The sequence below is a fragment of the Physeter macrocephalus genome, chromosome 16, assembly GCF_002837175.3.
Source record: "Physeter macrocephalus isolate SW-GA chromosome 16, ASM283717v5, whole genome shotgun sequence".
Taxonomy (NCBI): domain Eukaryota; kingdom Metazoa; phylum Chordata; class Mammalia; order Artiodactyla; family Physeteridae; genus Physeter; species Physeter macrocephalus.
In genome coordinates this window covers 44,172,344-44,187,967 of record NC_041229.1, presented here as the reverse complement: position 1 = coordinate 44,187,967, position 15,624 = coordinate 44,172,344, and the positions used below count along the sequence as shown (strand labels likewise).

Sequence of the window (15,624 nt, the reverse complement as noted above, 5' to 3'; positions counted from 1 at the left end):
ACTCCAGCTTTGTTTTGATTTCCATTTGCATGGAATATCTTTTTCCATCCCCTCACTTTCAGTCTGTATGTGTCCCTAGGTCTGAAGTGGGTCTTTTGTAGACAGCATATATACAGCTCTTGTTTTTGTATCCATTAACCAGTCTATGTCTTTTGATTGGAGCATTTAATCCATTTACATTTAAGGTAATTATTGATATGTATGTTCCTATTACCATTTTCTTGATTGTTTTGGGTTTGTTATTGTAGGTCTTTTCCTGGTCTTTTCCTTCTCTTGTGTTTCCTACCTAGAGAAGTTCCTTTAGCATTTGTTGTAAACCTGGTTTGGTGATGCTGAATTCTCTTAACTTTTGCTTGTCTGTAAAGGTTTTAATTTCCTCGTCAAATCTGAATGAGAACCTTGCTGGGTAGAGGAATCTTGGTTGTAGGTTTTTCCATTTCATCACTTTAAATATATCCTGCCACTCCCTTCTGGCTTGCAGAGTTTCTGCTGACAGATCACCTGTTAACCTAATGGGGATTCCCTTGTATGTTATTTGTTGTTTCTCCTTTACTGCTTTTAATATTTTTTCTTTGTATTTAATTTCTGATAGTTTGATTAATATGTGTTTTGGTATGTTTCTCCTTGAGTTTACCCTGTATGGGACTCTCTGCACTTCCTGGACTTGATTAACTGTTTCCTTTCCCATATTAGGGAAGTTTTCATCTATAATCTCTTCAAATATTTTCAGTCCCTTTCTTGTTCTCTCCTTCTTCTGGGACCCCAATAATTTGAATGTTGCTGCATTTAATATTGTCCCTGTGGTCTCTGAGACTGTCCTTAATTCTTTTCATTCTTTTTTCTTTATTCTACTCTGCAGTAGTTATTTCCACTAATTTATCTTCCAAGTCACTTATCCATTCTTCTGCCTCATTTATTCTGCTATTGATTCTTTCTAGAGAGTTTTAAATTTCATTTATTGTGTTGTTCATCATTGTTTGCTCTTTAGTTCTTCTAGGTCCTTGTTAAACGTTTCTTGTATTTTCTCCATTCTATTTTCAAGATTTTGGATCATCTTTACGATCATTACTCTGAATTCTTTTTCAGGTAGACTGCCTATTTCCTTTTCATTTGTTTGGTCTGGTGGGTTTTTACCTTGCTCTTTCATCTGCTGTGTATTTCTCTGTCTTCTCATTTTGCTTAACTTACTGTATTTGGGTTCTCCTTTTTGCAGGCTGCAGGTTTGTAGCTTCCATTGTTTTTGGTGTCTGCCCCCAATGGCTAAGGTTTGTTCAGTGGGTAGTGTAGGCTTCCTGGTGGAGGGGACTAGTGCCTGTGTTCTGGAGGATGAGGCTGGATCTTGTCTTTCTGGTGGGCAGGACTGCATCCGGTGGTGTGTTTTGGGGTGTCTGTGACCTTATCATTATATTAGGCAGCCTCTCTACTAATAGGTGAGTTTGTGTTCCTGTCTTGCTAATTGTTTGGCATAGGGTTTCCAGCACTGTAACTTGCTTGTCATTGAGTGGAGCTGGGTCTTAGCGTTGAGATGGAGATATCTGGGAGAGCTTTTGTGTTTAATATTACGTGGAGCTGGGAGGTCTCTGGTTGACCAATGTCCTAAACTTGGCTCTTCCACCTCAGAGACACAGGCCTGACACCCGGCTGAAGCACCAAGGCCCTGTCAGCCACATGGCTCAGAAGAAAAGGGAGAAAAATGAAAGAAAGAAAGAAAGAAAGGAAGGAAGGAAGGAAGGAAGGAAGGAAGGAAGGAAGGAAGGAAGGAAGGAAGGGAAAATAAAGTTATTAGAATAAAAAATTAAAAAGTAATTTAAAAAGAGTTAAAAAAGAAAGAAGGAAAGAAAGAAGAGAGCAACCAAACCCAAACACAAATCCATGAATGGTAAGAAGCACTAAAAACGATACCTAAAAAAAAAAGAGAACGGACAGACAGAACCGTAGGAAAAATGGTAAAACCAAAGCTATACAGACAAAATCATGCAAAGAAGCATACACATACACACTCTCAACAAGAGAAAAAGGGAAAAAAAAGTATATATTGTTGCTCTCAAATTCCACCTCCTCAATTTGGGATGATTCGCTGTCTATTCTGGTATTCCACCGATGCAGGGTACGTTAAGTTGATTGTGGAGCTTTAATCCGCTGCTCCTGAGGCTGCTGGGAGAGACCTCCCTTTCTCTTCTTTGTTCGCACAGCTCCTGGGGCTCAGCTTTGGATTTGGCCCTGCCTCTGCGTGTAGGTCACCCGATGGCGTCTGTGCTTTGCTCAGACAGGACGGGGTTAAAGGAGCAGCTGCTTCGGGGGCTCTGGCTCACTCAGGCCGGGGGGAGGGAGGGGTACAGATGCGGGGCGAGCCTGCGGCGGCAGGGGCCAGCATGACGTTGCAGCAGCCTGAGGCGCACCGTGTGTTCTCCCGGGGAAGTTGTCCCTGGATCCCGGGACCCCGGCAGTGGCGGGCTGCACAGGCTCCCAGGAGGGGAGGTGTGGAGAGTGACCTGTGCTCGCACACAGGCTCCTTGGTGGTGGCAGCAGCAGCCTTAGCTTCTCATGCCCCTCTCTGGGGTCCACGCTGATAGCCGCAGCTCGTGCCCCTCTCTGGAGCTCCTTTAAGCAGCGCTGTTAATCCCCTCTCCTCACGCACCAGGAAACAAAGAGGGAAGAAAAAGTCTCTTGCTTCTTTGGCAGCTCCAGACTTCTCCCGGACTCCCTCCTGGCTAGCCGTGGCACACTAGCCCCTTCAGGCTGTGTTCACGCAGTCAACCCCAGCCCTCTCCCTGGGATCCGACCTCCAAAGCCCGAGCCTCAGCTCCCAGACCCCTCCCGCCCCGGCGGGTGGGCAGACAAGCGTCTCGGGCTGGTGAGTGCTGGTCGGCACCAATTCTCTGTGCGGGAACCTCTCCGCTTTGCCCTCTGCAGCCCTGTTACTGCGCTCTCCTCTGTGGCTCTGAAGCTTCTTCCCCCCGCCCCGTCTCCTCCAGTGAAGGGGTTCTTAGTGTGTGGAAACCATTCCTCCTTCACAGCTCCCTCCCACTGGTGCAGGTCCCATCCCTATTCTTCTGTCTCTGTTTTTTCATTTTTCTTTTGCCCAACCCAGGTACGTGGGGAGTTTCTTGCCTTTTTGGGAAGTCTGATGTCTTCTGCCAGCGTTCAGTAGGTGTTCTGCAGGTGTTGTTTCACATGTAGATGTATTTCTGATGTATTTGTGGGGAGGAAGGCGATCTCCACGTCTCACTCCTCTGCCATCCTGAAGGTCTCTCCCCCATGTGCTTCTTATTCACATATCCTTCATAATAACATTGGAGACTTTCCTAGGTGCAACATCTGGAAAGTTAGCAAAAGAAGTGAGTAAAGAAACACTAGCCCTGCTGAAAACACTCTTAGAATAGCAATTCTAGTTTCCAGAATCATCCCGAAGCATCTATTGTTGGCTGAGGGCAAGCAGCAGGCAGGTTTCTGCAGAGAAATGGAGTTCAGGAGGAGAGAAGTGTCTGGTACTAGGATGGACCCTGGTGGTGGAGATTTGTGGCAAAAGAGGCTTTTCTGCAGTGGGACTGTCCCATCTTCTTGGCTAGCAGCTCTCATGATAGGCACCCATTTATCAAATGCAACAAGCTTAGAGAAATGATAGCTATTACTCAGGAAGCACTCATTTTGTGCCAGATTCTATACTAGATGCATCACACCTGTTATCAAAAAAATCCTCATCAGGGTGGGATAGGGAGGGTGGGAGGGAGGGAGACGCAAGAGGGAAGAGATATGGGAACATATGTATATTTATAACTGATTCACTTTGTTGTAAAGGAGAAACTAACACACTATTGTAAAACAGTTATACTCCAATAAAGATGTTAAAAAAAATCCTCATCAGAATACAAGAGATGGGCATTAATTATTCCCTCTCTTACCAATGAAGAAACTGAGGCTCACAAAATATAACTTGACAAAGGTAATACTTTCACTGAGTAACACAGAATTTAAACCCAGGTTGCTTAGCTCTAAAAATCTTTCTGTACAGCAGTATCTTCAAATTGGGATAGACGCTACTATAGGTTCACTAAGACTCTCTAAAGGGTACGTGGCACAGAGAGTTTTAAAGAAATTTATTTCCAGATCTTCCTCCCATCTGTTGTTTTCTAAAATGAATCTGAATGAGAAGCCTCCTGAATGTTCTTCTTTACCACCTCCCCTTTCACAATCTCCCTTTGACTTTTCAGAAGAAAGTCATACCTCTCACCTAAACTGGATCCATTCTCATCACTATGCACTCACAGAAGGGGTAAAAACTTACAAGGTACCAAAGCAGTGGAGAACTCAAAATATTGGTGCCATTGTCGCTGAAGTGAATGACTTTGATGACTAGGTAGCAAATGTCTTGAAATTTGGGTCCTTTGTAAATAGATCCATAAATTATCAGATTGCTTTCATCAAAGAATTCTTGATTGTGTTGTCACTGATGAATCAGATTATTTTGATGCTGAATCAGTTATGTCATTTTTGGCATATATAACTAAAAAAGAAGTTCAAGTAATTAAGTGAAATTCCTACAAAAATCTTTTCATTACCATCTAGATTTTTATGAGAATAAAGTTTCTCAAGACTGTGATTTATTTTTTAAAATTTACAATGGAAAATATGCTGAGCCTTATCTTTTCTATCAATGAGTAATATTTGTCCATGGATACATGCAATAATTTTTAATTAACAATCTTTCACAAATATTATTAAGAAATAAATTTTCAATAAAATCTTACTTTTTATACTTAATAGCTTATTTTGTAAAATATTTAATGTTTATGTCATTCTAATAAATTGTATATTACTAAAAAACATAATGATAACAATCCAGATTATATTAATGGTCCCATGAAATTTTTAAAAAGTAATTTTAATTTTTATACCTATTTTGTTGTAGAAAAGTATGATAGGCTGATGAGTTTTTTAAAAAAACATTTCAAGAATAACATATAACATTTGGGTATAATTTTGTAAGAAAATAGAATAAAAACATGAGATCAAGTGAAAAAGGAAATCCTATAAAATTTTAGACTATAATAGAAGAGTTTGTTTAGGTACTTTTGATATGGATGATGGTAAATATCAAATCATTTAATGTGCATACAGTTTTATAAAGTGATAATAAATTTTTATTTTAAAACTTATACTATTTGCAACATCTATCCCTGAACTTTTATCCTCTGAAACTATATACAATTATGATTAAAGTAACTTAGAATCCGCTTAAAAATATGTGAGAGCATACATAAAACTTGGTTTTAAAACTTTCATTTGGTGCTACTCAAGGATGAAAGCTTAAAGACCATTGTTCTATAGACCTTTTCCCTCCATGATATGACTTATTGTTAATAAGAAAGACAGTACACCAGTTCATTCAAGCTCTGGAATAAAACACACTGGTGTTCCAGCCTTCTCTTATATTTAATCTTAATCTTTTTAATCTTAGACAAGTTACTTAAGCTCTCTAAACTGCTTTATCCAAATCTGTATAATGGAGATTATGAAGATAAGCTGTAGAATCATTGTGAAGATTACATGAAATTAATCATGTTAAGCTTTTAGAAAAATTCCTGCACATAGTAAGTGCCATGTATATACAATCATAAAAGTTTTCATAGACAAGAGATTTCAGAGGGGAGATAAGCGTATGTTCTTGGGCTATGGTTCCAGAGGGAATGGGGCTTGGTATGGTTTCAGAGAATGAGTACATTAAGCTCAAAAGAAGGGAAAAAAATCATCAGCTGAGGTGGCAGAAATACTATGAGCCACAATGGTGGGAGAGCACAAAGCTTCAAATGCAAAAGTGAAGAGCTGCACTTTAAAAATGAAGTTGACAACAAAATAATCCTAATTGTATGAAAGGAAGCTAGATTTCCTCTGCCCAAGCCCTAATGCCTGCACTGTTTCTATCCTACCTTTTTTAAAAAAATTATAATCTTACAGTTTCTGTTTTCTTATATTTCTGAATTTTGAAATTCAGCATGTCCTTGGCCATAGTCCCTCAACTTGGCTCCTACTTACAGTTTAACTCTGTTACTCCTACTTCTTTGTCTGGCTCTGAATCTGAGTTCTACTTATGTTTTGTGTTTTCTCTGAATGGACTCTGAAATGATATCATACTCTACCTCTTCCCTGGGAGTATGTGGGAGAGAACACAAAATATCAAGAGCTCAGATGTTGAAGTCTAATTGATATGGGTTAAAATCCCAGCTCAACCACCACCTGTGTAGGCTTGGGAAACTCAGAACTTGTCTGAGCCTCAGTTTTCTCTTTTTTTCAATGGGGATAATTTCTAATCAACAGAGTTGCTATAAAGGCTGAAGGACTCATGTCACAAAAAGCAATAGCTCAATTAACATTCAGAAAATAATAATTCTTATTATAATTACTCTTCATTTTGCAATGAATGGAGCCATTTAATGGAGTCCTGCTTAACTCTGAAATAAATATTTTGCAAAATAAAACACATTACCTGATGTCCTCTAGACAGTTGAAGATAAATTGTAATGTCAAAAGTCACAAATTTCATGTTTTCTCTGGAACCAGAAAAAAAATTAAAAGTAACCACCAGAACTGGAAAGCAAGGGGACACATAAAGCCTGGAAAGATCTGTTTCTATGTACTGTTACAGACTGAAGTGAGAGTGACTGTGTTGATTATTATAAAAAGGTTTTACTACTTTTCAGGATCTAAATGAGGAATAATAGGCAGAAGCAACAGAATGGAACACAGACTGGCTCAGCCTATTCCATTGGTTAATCAGTCCGTTGTGACCAGATTGACACCATTCAACTTTACAAAGATTTATTAAATACTCACTGAGAATTTAGAATGTACAGAATTCCAATACAGAATGAATTTTATGGTTGATTTTATTACTTTGAATCAGGCTTTCAATTGTAGTTGTAAACCAAATGAGAAAATCATTTAGATATTCAATCGTTAAGACAAACTAATTTTTTTTTTCCATTTTCTTTTTGCCAACAGGATTTGCTAGTCCACTTACTGGGATAGCAGATGCCTCACAAAGCAGTATGCACAATGCCTTGCACATCTACATGAATGGAACTATGTCCCAAGTACCAGGATCTGCCAATGATCCCATTTTCCTTCTTCATCATGCATTTGTTGACAGGTTGGTTGGCACTTCTTCATAAATTATGTGCTTATTTGTTTTAAATGTAGTGGATGGCACGAAGATATACAAAAAGCCAACAGGCACATAAAGATATGCACACCATCACTAGTCATTAGGGAAACACAAGTTAAAACCAAAATGAGATAGTACCTCATGCTTGTTAGAATGGCCATCATCAAAAAGACAAGAGATAAATTCTGTCCTGGATGTGCAGAAAAGGAAATCCTTGTGCGCTATTGGTGAAATTGTAAACTGGTATAGCCACTATGGAAAACAACATGGAGGATTCTCAAAAAATTAAAAATAAAACTGCCAAATGATCTGGCAATTCCAATTCTGGGAATATATCCAAAGGAAACAAAACTGCTAACTTGAAAAGAACACCCCCATTTTCATAGCAGCATTATCTACAATAACCAAGATATGGAAACAGCATAAGTGTCCATCAATGGATGAATGGCTGAAGAAGTTATCACCATCTCCACCTCACTCATGTTTCAGAAACATGGACGTAATATCAAATAACTAAGTGACTATTAACGTGGAAGATTATTAAGCAGGTTTTTATTGCCTTCTTGGCAACTCCAATATTATAAGAATTAAATAATATCCCGTCAAGTTTTATTTAGAAATTAGTTTTTAAGAAAGTATATAAGCACCAAAATTATGATAACAATATAACATCAAAACCACCAAAACTATACATCAAGGAGGGAGGAAGATTGTGGGGGAAAACATCTTACCAGAACAGATAGACTGAACTCTGTTTACTGAGTCATTTATATCATACTGTCTTTATGAAATTTTGGCATTTTTTTTATCTTTAGTGCCATCCCATGAACTTTAAAGAAGCTAGATTTCATAGATACCTTGATGCCCCAGACAAGGAATATGCAAACTATGGCTTATAGGCCAAATCTGTCTCCTACCTTATTTGTAAATAAAGTTTTATTAGAACACAACCACAATCATTCATCTACATATTGTCTATGGCTGCTTTCACACTACAATGGCCAAGTTGAACCAAGACCATATAGTGCACAAAATAGAAAATCTTTAGTTCCTGGCCCTTTACAGAGAAAGTTTCCTGACCCCTGCCAAACCAGAGAATTCCATATTTATATGCCAGGTAAGAGAAAAAGGTTGATCTTTATCTAGCCCACCTATATCTATATTTATAGAAAATGCTATAATTTAATTCAATGTCTGGAGGCATTTTTTTAATAGAGATAAAGCTATTATGAAGATATACAGCTTTTAGAAGCCACTCTCCCACCTTTGAAAATTAAAATTTTCTCTTTCTTAAAATTCTCTGTTAATCCTGTCTTACTATTAGATACCTGCATGATTATTAAAATAACTCAAAAATAATAAGCAAATGTCAAAGTAGTTTCTCATTCAGCCCTTGTAGGCAAGCTGATGAAGATTCTGGGGATGGAGAGGGAGGAAAAAGCATCATTATAAAGAAGGATAGAGACCTGCGGATTGCCACAAAGTACTGTAGCATCTGAGCTTTCCTCTCAAGTCTCTTCTTATAGAGATGCATTTCTTCAATCAGATGGTCTTTTCACTGCTGTTCAGTTATTCACAAATATATTTATTGAGCACCTACTATGTGCTGAGTACATTTGCCTGAATATTCCACATTCATTGTTGCTTCTATGCATTGCATTTACCAGACTCCAAATCTGGAACATATTTTCCTTGACTTAATTAATTTCTATACAATCTTCAAGACTAGTTTCAATTTTTAGCTCTTCCATGAAGAATGACCATGCCTATATAAAAACATTTCTCTCATCCAAGGGTGTGTTGGTGCCAGCCCAAATTGGCTAGCAAGATTGAATTATGTACATATTTTCCCAACTTTGCATTCAGTGACCTCAGGCTGTAGCTTGAAACCAGTATTGGTAGGAGTATTTACATCAGGAAACTGCCAAGTGCTACAAATCAGAGCTTTCACTCTGAGAAAGCTGCTTGTTAAAATAATGGCCGGCATACAGCTGCTCCCATCTGTTAACTCACATCACTTTCTCTCTCTACTTCTTATTTTGGACACATCATTTATATCGTCCTTATTGATTATGTGCTTTCCTTACTGATTATTTGTGCTTTGTCTCTATGACTAATCTCTGAGCTACTTAATGGTGGGACCCATGCCTTGAATTCTATTTGCTTTTCTCACAATGTTTTCTTTAGCTTGTAATTAGTAGATGTGTAATACATTTCTATCAAATGAATAAATGATTGAAAACAATCTTAGCAAGTTACATTTATCATAGCTACAAAGAAAACAGCAGAGAAATCATTTTAACTAAAAAAAACTTTTTGCAAGTCTTGTAAAACACAAATCATTCAATGCTGTAAACACGTTTTAAGATTTAGCATGTTTTAGATTTAGCAAGGTCTAGACTATTAGACCTTGTTTTAGGCACTGATTAAACAGAATAATGAGACAAGATCACTGGCTTGAAAAAGCTTAGTCTAGTGGGAAATACAAACAAGTAAACAACTATAGTACATTATAATTCACGCATTAGTCAAAGGAGACACTCTTGGAAAGCTACATAAAAAGGATGATATATGAACTGAGCCCTGAACAGCAGCAGGCCTACAAGACAAGAATGGATATTCAAGGATTGGGAACATAACTCTTACCTCATTGAAACCAAGCACAAGCTCAAAATATGAACTGAAGAAGAAAATGAAGCTTAGAGTCCAAAATAAGGAAATATGCCTCAAGTCTCATATGCAGAGAAAGTGATGATTCTAGTGGCCAGTTAGCTCACCACCAAAATGTGCCATTGTTGGGCAAATAAAGACATAAAGTAATTTCAGTTATCTCTACCACTTTTAAGTAAAAAAAAAGGAAAAATCAGAGAATGGATCTAATACAATGATTTTAAAATATAATATGTATTTAGTTTTTACTATGTGCTAGGCACTGTTATAAACTCTTTACAAGTTTTATTTCATTTAATCCACACCAACAAGTCTGTAATGTTCTAGATTAAAAAAGAGAGATGGAGAAGTTCAGTAACTGTCCCAAGATTACACAGCTAGTAAAGGGTGGAGTTGAGAGTTAAACAATGCAGTCTTACTACAGAGCCATGTTCTTAACCACTGTGGAGAATTCCTTGGAAAATGCAAAGACGAGTTTTCCTTTCGACTGCTTTTAGACTGAGGATAAATCATTTTCATTAAAAATTCATTCATTCATCAAACATTTTTAATTTCTTCTATTTTCTAGATCCCATGCCAGGTACCATGCCTTTTAAATTTATTGGTATGAATGACCTCCAGATGCTTATAGTCCTTCAAAAAAGACAGAAAAGGAAAAAAACAAAACAAAACATAGCAATGTAACACTGTCTATAAAAGAAGTGTAAGAGGTATATGAATCCAGAGAAGGAAGAGCTTAAATTATATAAGAATGACCAAAACTGGAAACATCTGACAACATCAAATGCTGGTGAAGATGTGGAGCTACAAGAACTCTCATTCATTGCTGGTGGAAATGCAAAATGGTACAACCAATTTGGAAGACAGTTTGGCAGCTTCTTATAAAACTAAACATATTCTTACCATACGATCCAGTAATCACGCTCCTTGGTATTTACACAAAGGAGTTGAAAACCTATGTCCACACAAAACCCTGCACATGGGTGTATATAACAACTTTATAATTTCCAAAACTTGGAGGCAAGCAAAACGTCCTTCAGTATGTAAGTGGATAAATAAATGGTGGTACATCCAGACAACGGGATATTATTCAGTACTAAAAAGAAATGAGCTATCAAGCCATGAAAAAACATGGAAAAAACTTAAATATATATTACTAAGTAAGAGAAGCCAATCTGAAAATGTTATATATTGAATGATTCCAACTATATAACATTCTGGTAAAAGCAAAACTGTAGAGATTATAAAATGATCAGTTGTCAGGGTTGAGGGCATGAGGAATGAATAGGCAGAACACAAAGAATTTTTAGGGCAGTGAAAAAACTGTATGATAGCATAATGATGGATATGTCATTATACATTTGTCCAAACGCATAGAATGTATAACACCAGGAGTGAACCCTAAGGTAACCTATGGATTTTAGGTGACTATGATATGACATTGTAGGTTCATCAGTTATAACAAATGCACCATTCTGCTGGGGGATTATGATAAGGGGGAGGTTATGCCTGTGGTGGGGGAAGGGGGTATTAGGAAATCTCTGTATCTTCCTTTAATTTTGTTGTAAGCCTAAAACATCTCTTTTAAAAAAGTCTTAAAAAGAGAGATAAGTATGGTTGTGACCTACTTAACATTTTAAAATAACTGAAATTATGACTGGTAACACTATACTGTTGTTGCCTAATATCAGATAGTGCACCATCAGGACTCTGATAAATAGAAATGTGATATGGACAGTGAAGGCATTGATGAATCTCTAAGAACTTGTCATAAAGCATACAATTTAGAAAAAAATTAACAACATTTACTTATACAAATTTAACCTAGGGAAGGCTGAGTAGCTCTTCTTATTTGAGTACCCTCCCCACGTTACTCATCAATAGTAACTAATAAATGAGCCTAAGTATTTCTAGCATCTCTCTCTTTGTAAGGTGAAATAACAAACCTTTGTAATTTTCCAGAAATCACAAAGGTAATTTAAAAGATATTCTGCAAGATTTATGTCACTTTTTTTATATTTAGGATCTGATTTGGGCAAGGCAAAATCAAAGAAGTTGTCAGAAGAAACTTGGACACGATTAAGTAGGATTATGAGTGCTGGAGAAATAATATTTCATTATATTTTTAATGAAAGTGTCAATAAAACATTTTAAAGTTAAAAGAAAAGAAGGCAACAGGATTGTAAAGAACCTTAGTTCTTTTATAAGTGAGGCACAAGAAACCTTTGCTCTTCTTTTCTTTCTTAAACAGTCAAGAGTATAATACAGGCAACAAAAAGCTCAGGAAATTATTCTAGTTAGACAGAAAATATCTGCTATCTAAAAAGTAAAAAAAAGAAAAATCCTTTATACTGTAGGCAAGGACCATAAGCAATATATCAGTCAGTAAGTCAGTAAGTAAGTAAATAAATAAATAAATAATCAGTAAGTAAACCAAGTCAGTAAGGCCATCAAAATTGAGAATATTTTAAGGTTTTTAACAAATTTTATAACTTATTTTTCAAACTTAGGTATTATAAACCAGGTCAAATAAAATTCACTTTCCAAATTTCATCCTTCATTGGCTCCTTCATATCCTGGAACATACTGGCACTTTAAGACAGATTTTAGGGGCTCCACCAGATGAGCACTAATTTCATTATAACATTAAGATGTTATTAACATTCAGTGTTAATAAAGATAGTCATTGTTTATCTTTAAATGAGTCAATAAAGATTTTTTTAAAAAAGAATTCCGTTGTATGAATGCACCATTCTTTAGTAATCACTTAGTCACTTATTAACAGGCATTTTGATTGTTTCTTTTTTTCTATCTTTTCTTTTTTAAACTATACATATATGTGTATGTTTGTGTGTGTTTATATTATGTATATATATATATACAATTGTGAACATTTGTGAGTATAGCTAAAGAATAGATTTTTCACATTGGAATTGAAAGGTGAGAGGTTAAATACATTTAAAATTTGTTGATATTTCCAAACTGCCTTCCAAAAGTGATTGTGCTTGCTACATTTCCACAAATAGAGAATGAAAGTGTGTTGCCACCCTGTACCCTCATTTGCACTAGATGTCATCAAATTTATCAATCTTTTTAACTCTGAAAAGTAGAAAAAATATTTATTCGTATTTTTCTGTTTCCTAGGCATGTTATAGATTAATTATACTTTTTTCTAAAATGTCTATTTACATTCTTTGCTATTTTATATTAGGTTAATTGGTCTTTTTATTATTGAATTGTATAGGCTCCTCATAAATTTTTAGTTGATGTTTTTTGTCATAAACATTACAAATATTTTCTGTAGTTTTAATCATCATTTAAATATTATGGTATGTTTCTTGGTATTCAGAAATTAATGTATGATCTTTTATATAATCTTTTATATTCAATCTCTATTCACAGCTTCAGAGTCTTTAACTCTTTGTTCCTCAGTATTCTCATCTGTAAAAAGAGTGGATTGATCTAAAGCTCCATGGTTCTTTCTCGACTTTACAATCCTCTGGATAATGTGTTTTTGAAGAAATGACAGTAGAATGCATTAGTACAATTACAGGGCTTTAGCAGGTTTCTTAGTGACAGCTTAATCATGCTTTTAGTTATGATTAATAGGTAACTGACATATAGATAAATCCAATTCATAGTATAAATTATTTTTCTGACAGGACTCTAAGCTTTTCTCAGATTTGTAAAAAAGTTTCTGGCAAGAAGAGAGGATTGAAGAGTGGGCATCCTAAAAGAATGAATATGTTGGAATGTTTATTCTTTTTCTCCAAGAAGATCAGATTTGGGGCATGCTAAAGACAGAGACTTTTGAAACTTTAAACCAACCTAACACTACAACACCCATCAAGCAAAGCTGATGTTTTAGCCACGGAATCAGGAACTTTTATGCTTATAAATTCCTTAGGAAGGAAGATGAGCATTGGTGCTGGATGGTACACTAAGGATAAATGTCAGAGCAACAGAAAGAGGGCTTTAGAAATACTTCCTTTTCCTTAATGCTTCATTGCTCAAGGAGGGCTCACGTGGACAAAAGCAAGCACATCTCTGCATGCATGCATTCATTCAGCTGTTAATTCAACAAACATTAAGTCCCCTCTATGCTTTGTGTGCTATATTAGGCCATGAGGATTCAGCAGTTACAAATACTATTCCTCCCCACCTAATGCTTCCTGGTCCAGATATGTCAAAATCTAAGTAACATAAAACAAAATGTAACTTCTGCAATAGTAGTGGTTTAATAGGCCAGAGTATGCGGGGAGTGAAGAAAAGAGCATCAAGGAAGTAGGGACCATAAGAATGGTCCTCGTCATCCCCTGGATCTGTAGCACCTAGCAGCCTGCCTGGCACAGAGTGGATATTCAATGAATAGCTGTTAGATTCCAGTGTTTGGAATTCTTTTATGACCGGTGGCTTTATGAAGAATGAGTAGGATATTGACTTGTGAAGTTTGGTAGTAACAACATTCAATTCATGTGGAACAAAACAAGAAAACCTCAGAAGTGTGAGGTTAATAGAAACTTCAGGAAATAGGCCATAATTAAAACCCAACTAAAATACTGAAAGCACAGCTAATATTTGAGTGCTTACTGTGCACCAAAAGCTAGGGGCATCAATGGACTGACCCATTTAATAGTTAACAACAATCCTACCAGTTAAGTGGCATTATCATCCCCATCTTAAGGACAAATAGACTAAAACACAGAGACGTTAAATAACCTGTCAGGATATGAACCCATGTTTTTAACCTGTACTATATGCTGCTTTGTAAAGTGTTTGGAGAGTAGAAGAAATGCATGTCTGTATATAGAGAGAATATACTCTTACCCCAACACAAGAGCAAGAGCTAACAGGGTAAGTGGTTATTTTGAACACTAGTCACCAGCATGGTTACTGCAGCAGAAGGCCAGTTGACCAAGCAGAACAGGTTGGTGAAAAATTTAGCAAGCTCAAATTGGGTGGGGTGTGTGGAGGGGGGAGGAGGAGTGCAGGGGGCAAGCAGGGGCTAGGCAGTGAGGGGTGGGGAATGTGAAGGGGAACAAAAACTGGGCCAATATTTGGAGTAAGTGTTACGGTTTAGAGTGCCCAGAAGCTTAAGCCTGCAGTTTTAACTGATTTTTAAATTTTTATTAAAATATAGTTGATTTACAGTACTGTGTTAGTTTCAGGTGTACAGCAAACAGATGTAGTTCCCTGTGCTCAACAGTAGGTCATTGTTGTTTATCTATTTTATATAGTGTGTATATTTTAATCCCCAACTCCTAATTTATCCCTCCCCTCCTTTCCCCTTTGGTAACCATAGGTTTGATTTCTCTGTCTGTGAGTCTATTTCTGTTTTGTCAATAAGTTCATTTGTATCATTTTTTTTTTAGATTCCACATATGAGCTATATCATATGATATTTATCTTTCTCTGTCTGACTTACTTCACTTAGTATGATAACCTCTAATTGCATCCATGATACTGCAAATGGCATTATCTCATTCTTTTATGGCTGAGTAATATTCCATTGTGTGTGTGTATATATATACACACAGAAGTTTGCAACCACATTAGTTCTTGCCCCAAATAGAACAACTGATCCTTAACTTTGGAAAGGTTTCCAATGTCGTTTCCAAATTCTTCAAACATCCTTTGGACATATCCTGTGGCATATCATTATGTAATATATTTTGATGCTAGGTTTCTATGCATTCCATGCATCTAAGATGTCATTTGCATGAACATATATATATATTATATATATATATATATATATATATATTTTTTTTTTTTTTTTGCGGTACGCGGGC

The 15,624-nt window shown here is 36.5% G+C and overlaps 1 protein-coding gene across 3 annotated transcripts in view; it reads left to right on the top strand.

Moving 5' to 3' along the window:
• Positions 1–15,624, top strand: part of TYR (tyrosinase) — a 108,570-nt gene that overhangs the window by 47,966 nt on the left and 44,980 nt on the right. The window contains exons 3-4 of one of the 3 annotated variants that reach the window (XM_007111231.2): positions 7,000–7,147; positions 13,495–13,785. In XM_007111231.2, the coding sequence (XP_007111293.1) occupies positions 7,000–7,147; positions 13,495–13,630 (284 nt within the window). In that variant the 3' untranslated portion in view covers positions 13,631–13,785. Of the gene's footprint in view, positions 1–6,999; positions 7,148–8,552; positions 9,765–13,494; positions 13,786–15,624 lie in introns of those variants that run through there. The other 2 variants (XM_007111232.3, XM_007111230.2) reach the window with 2 other exon arrangements.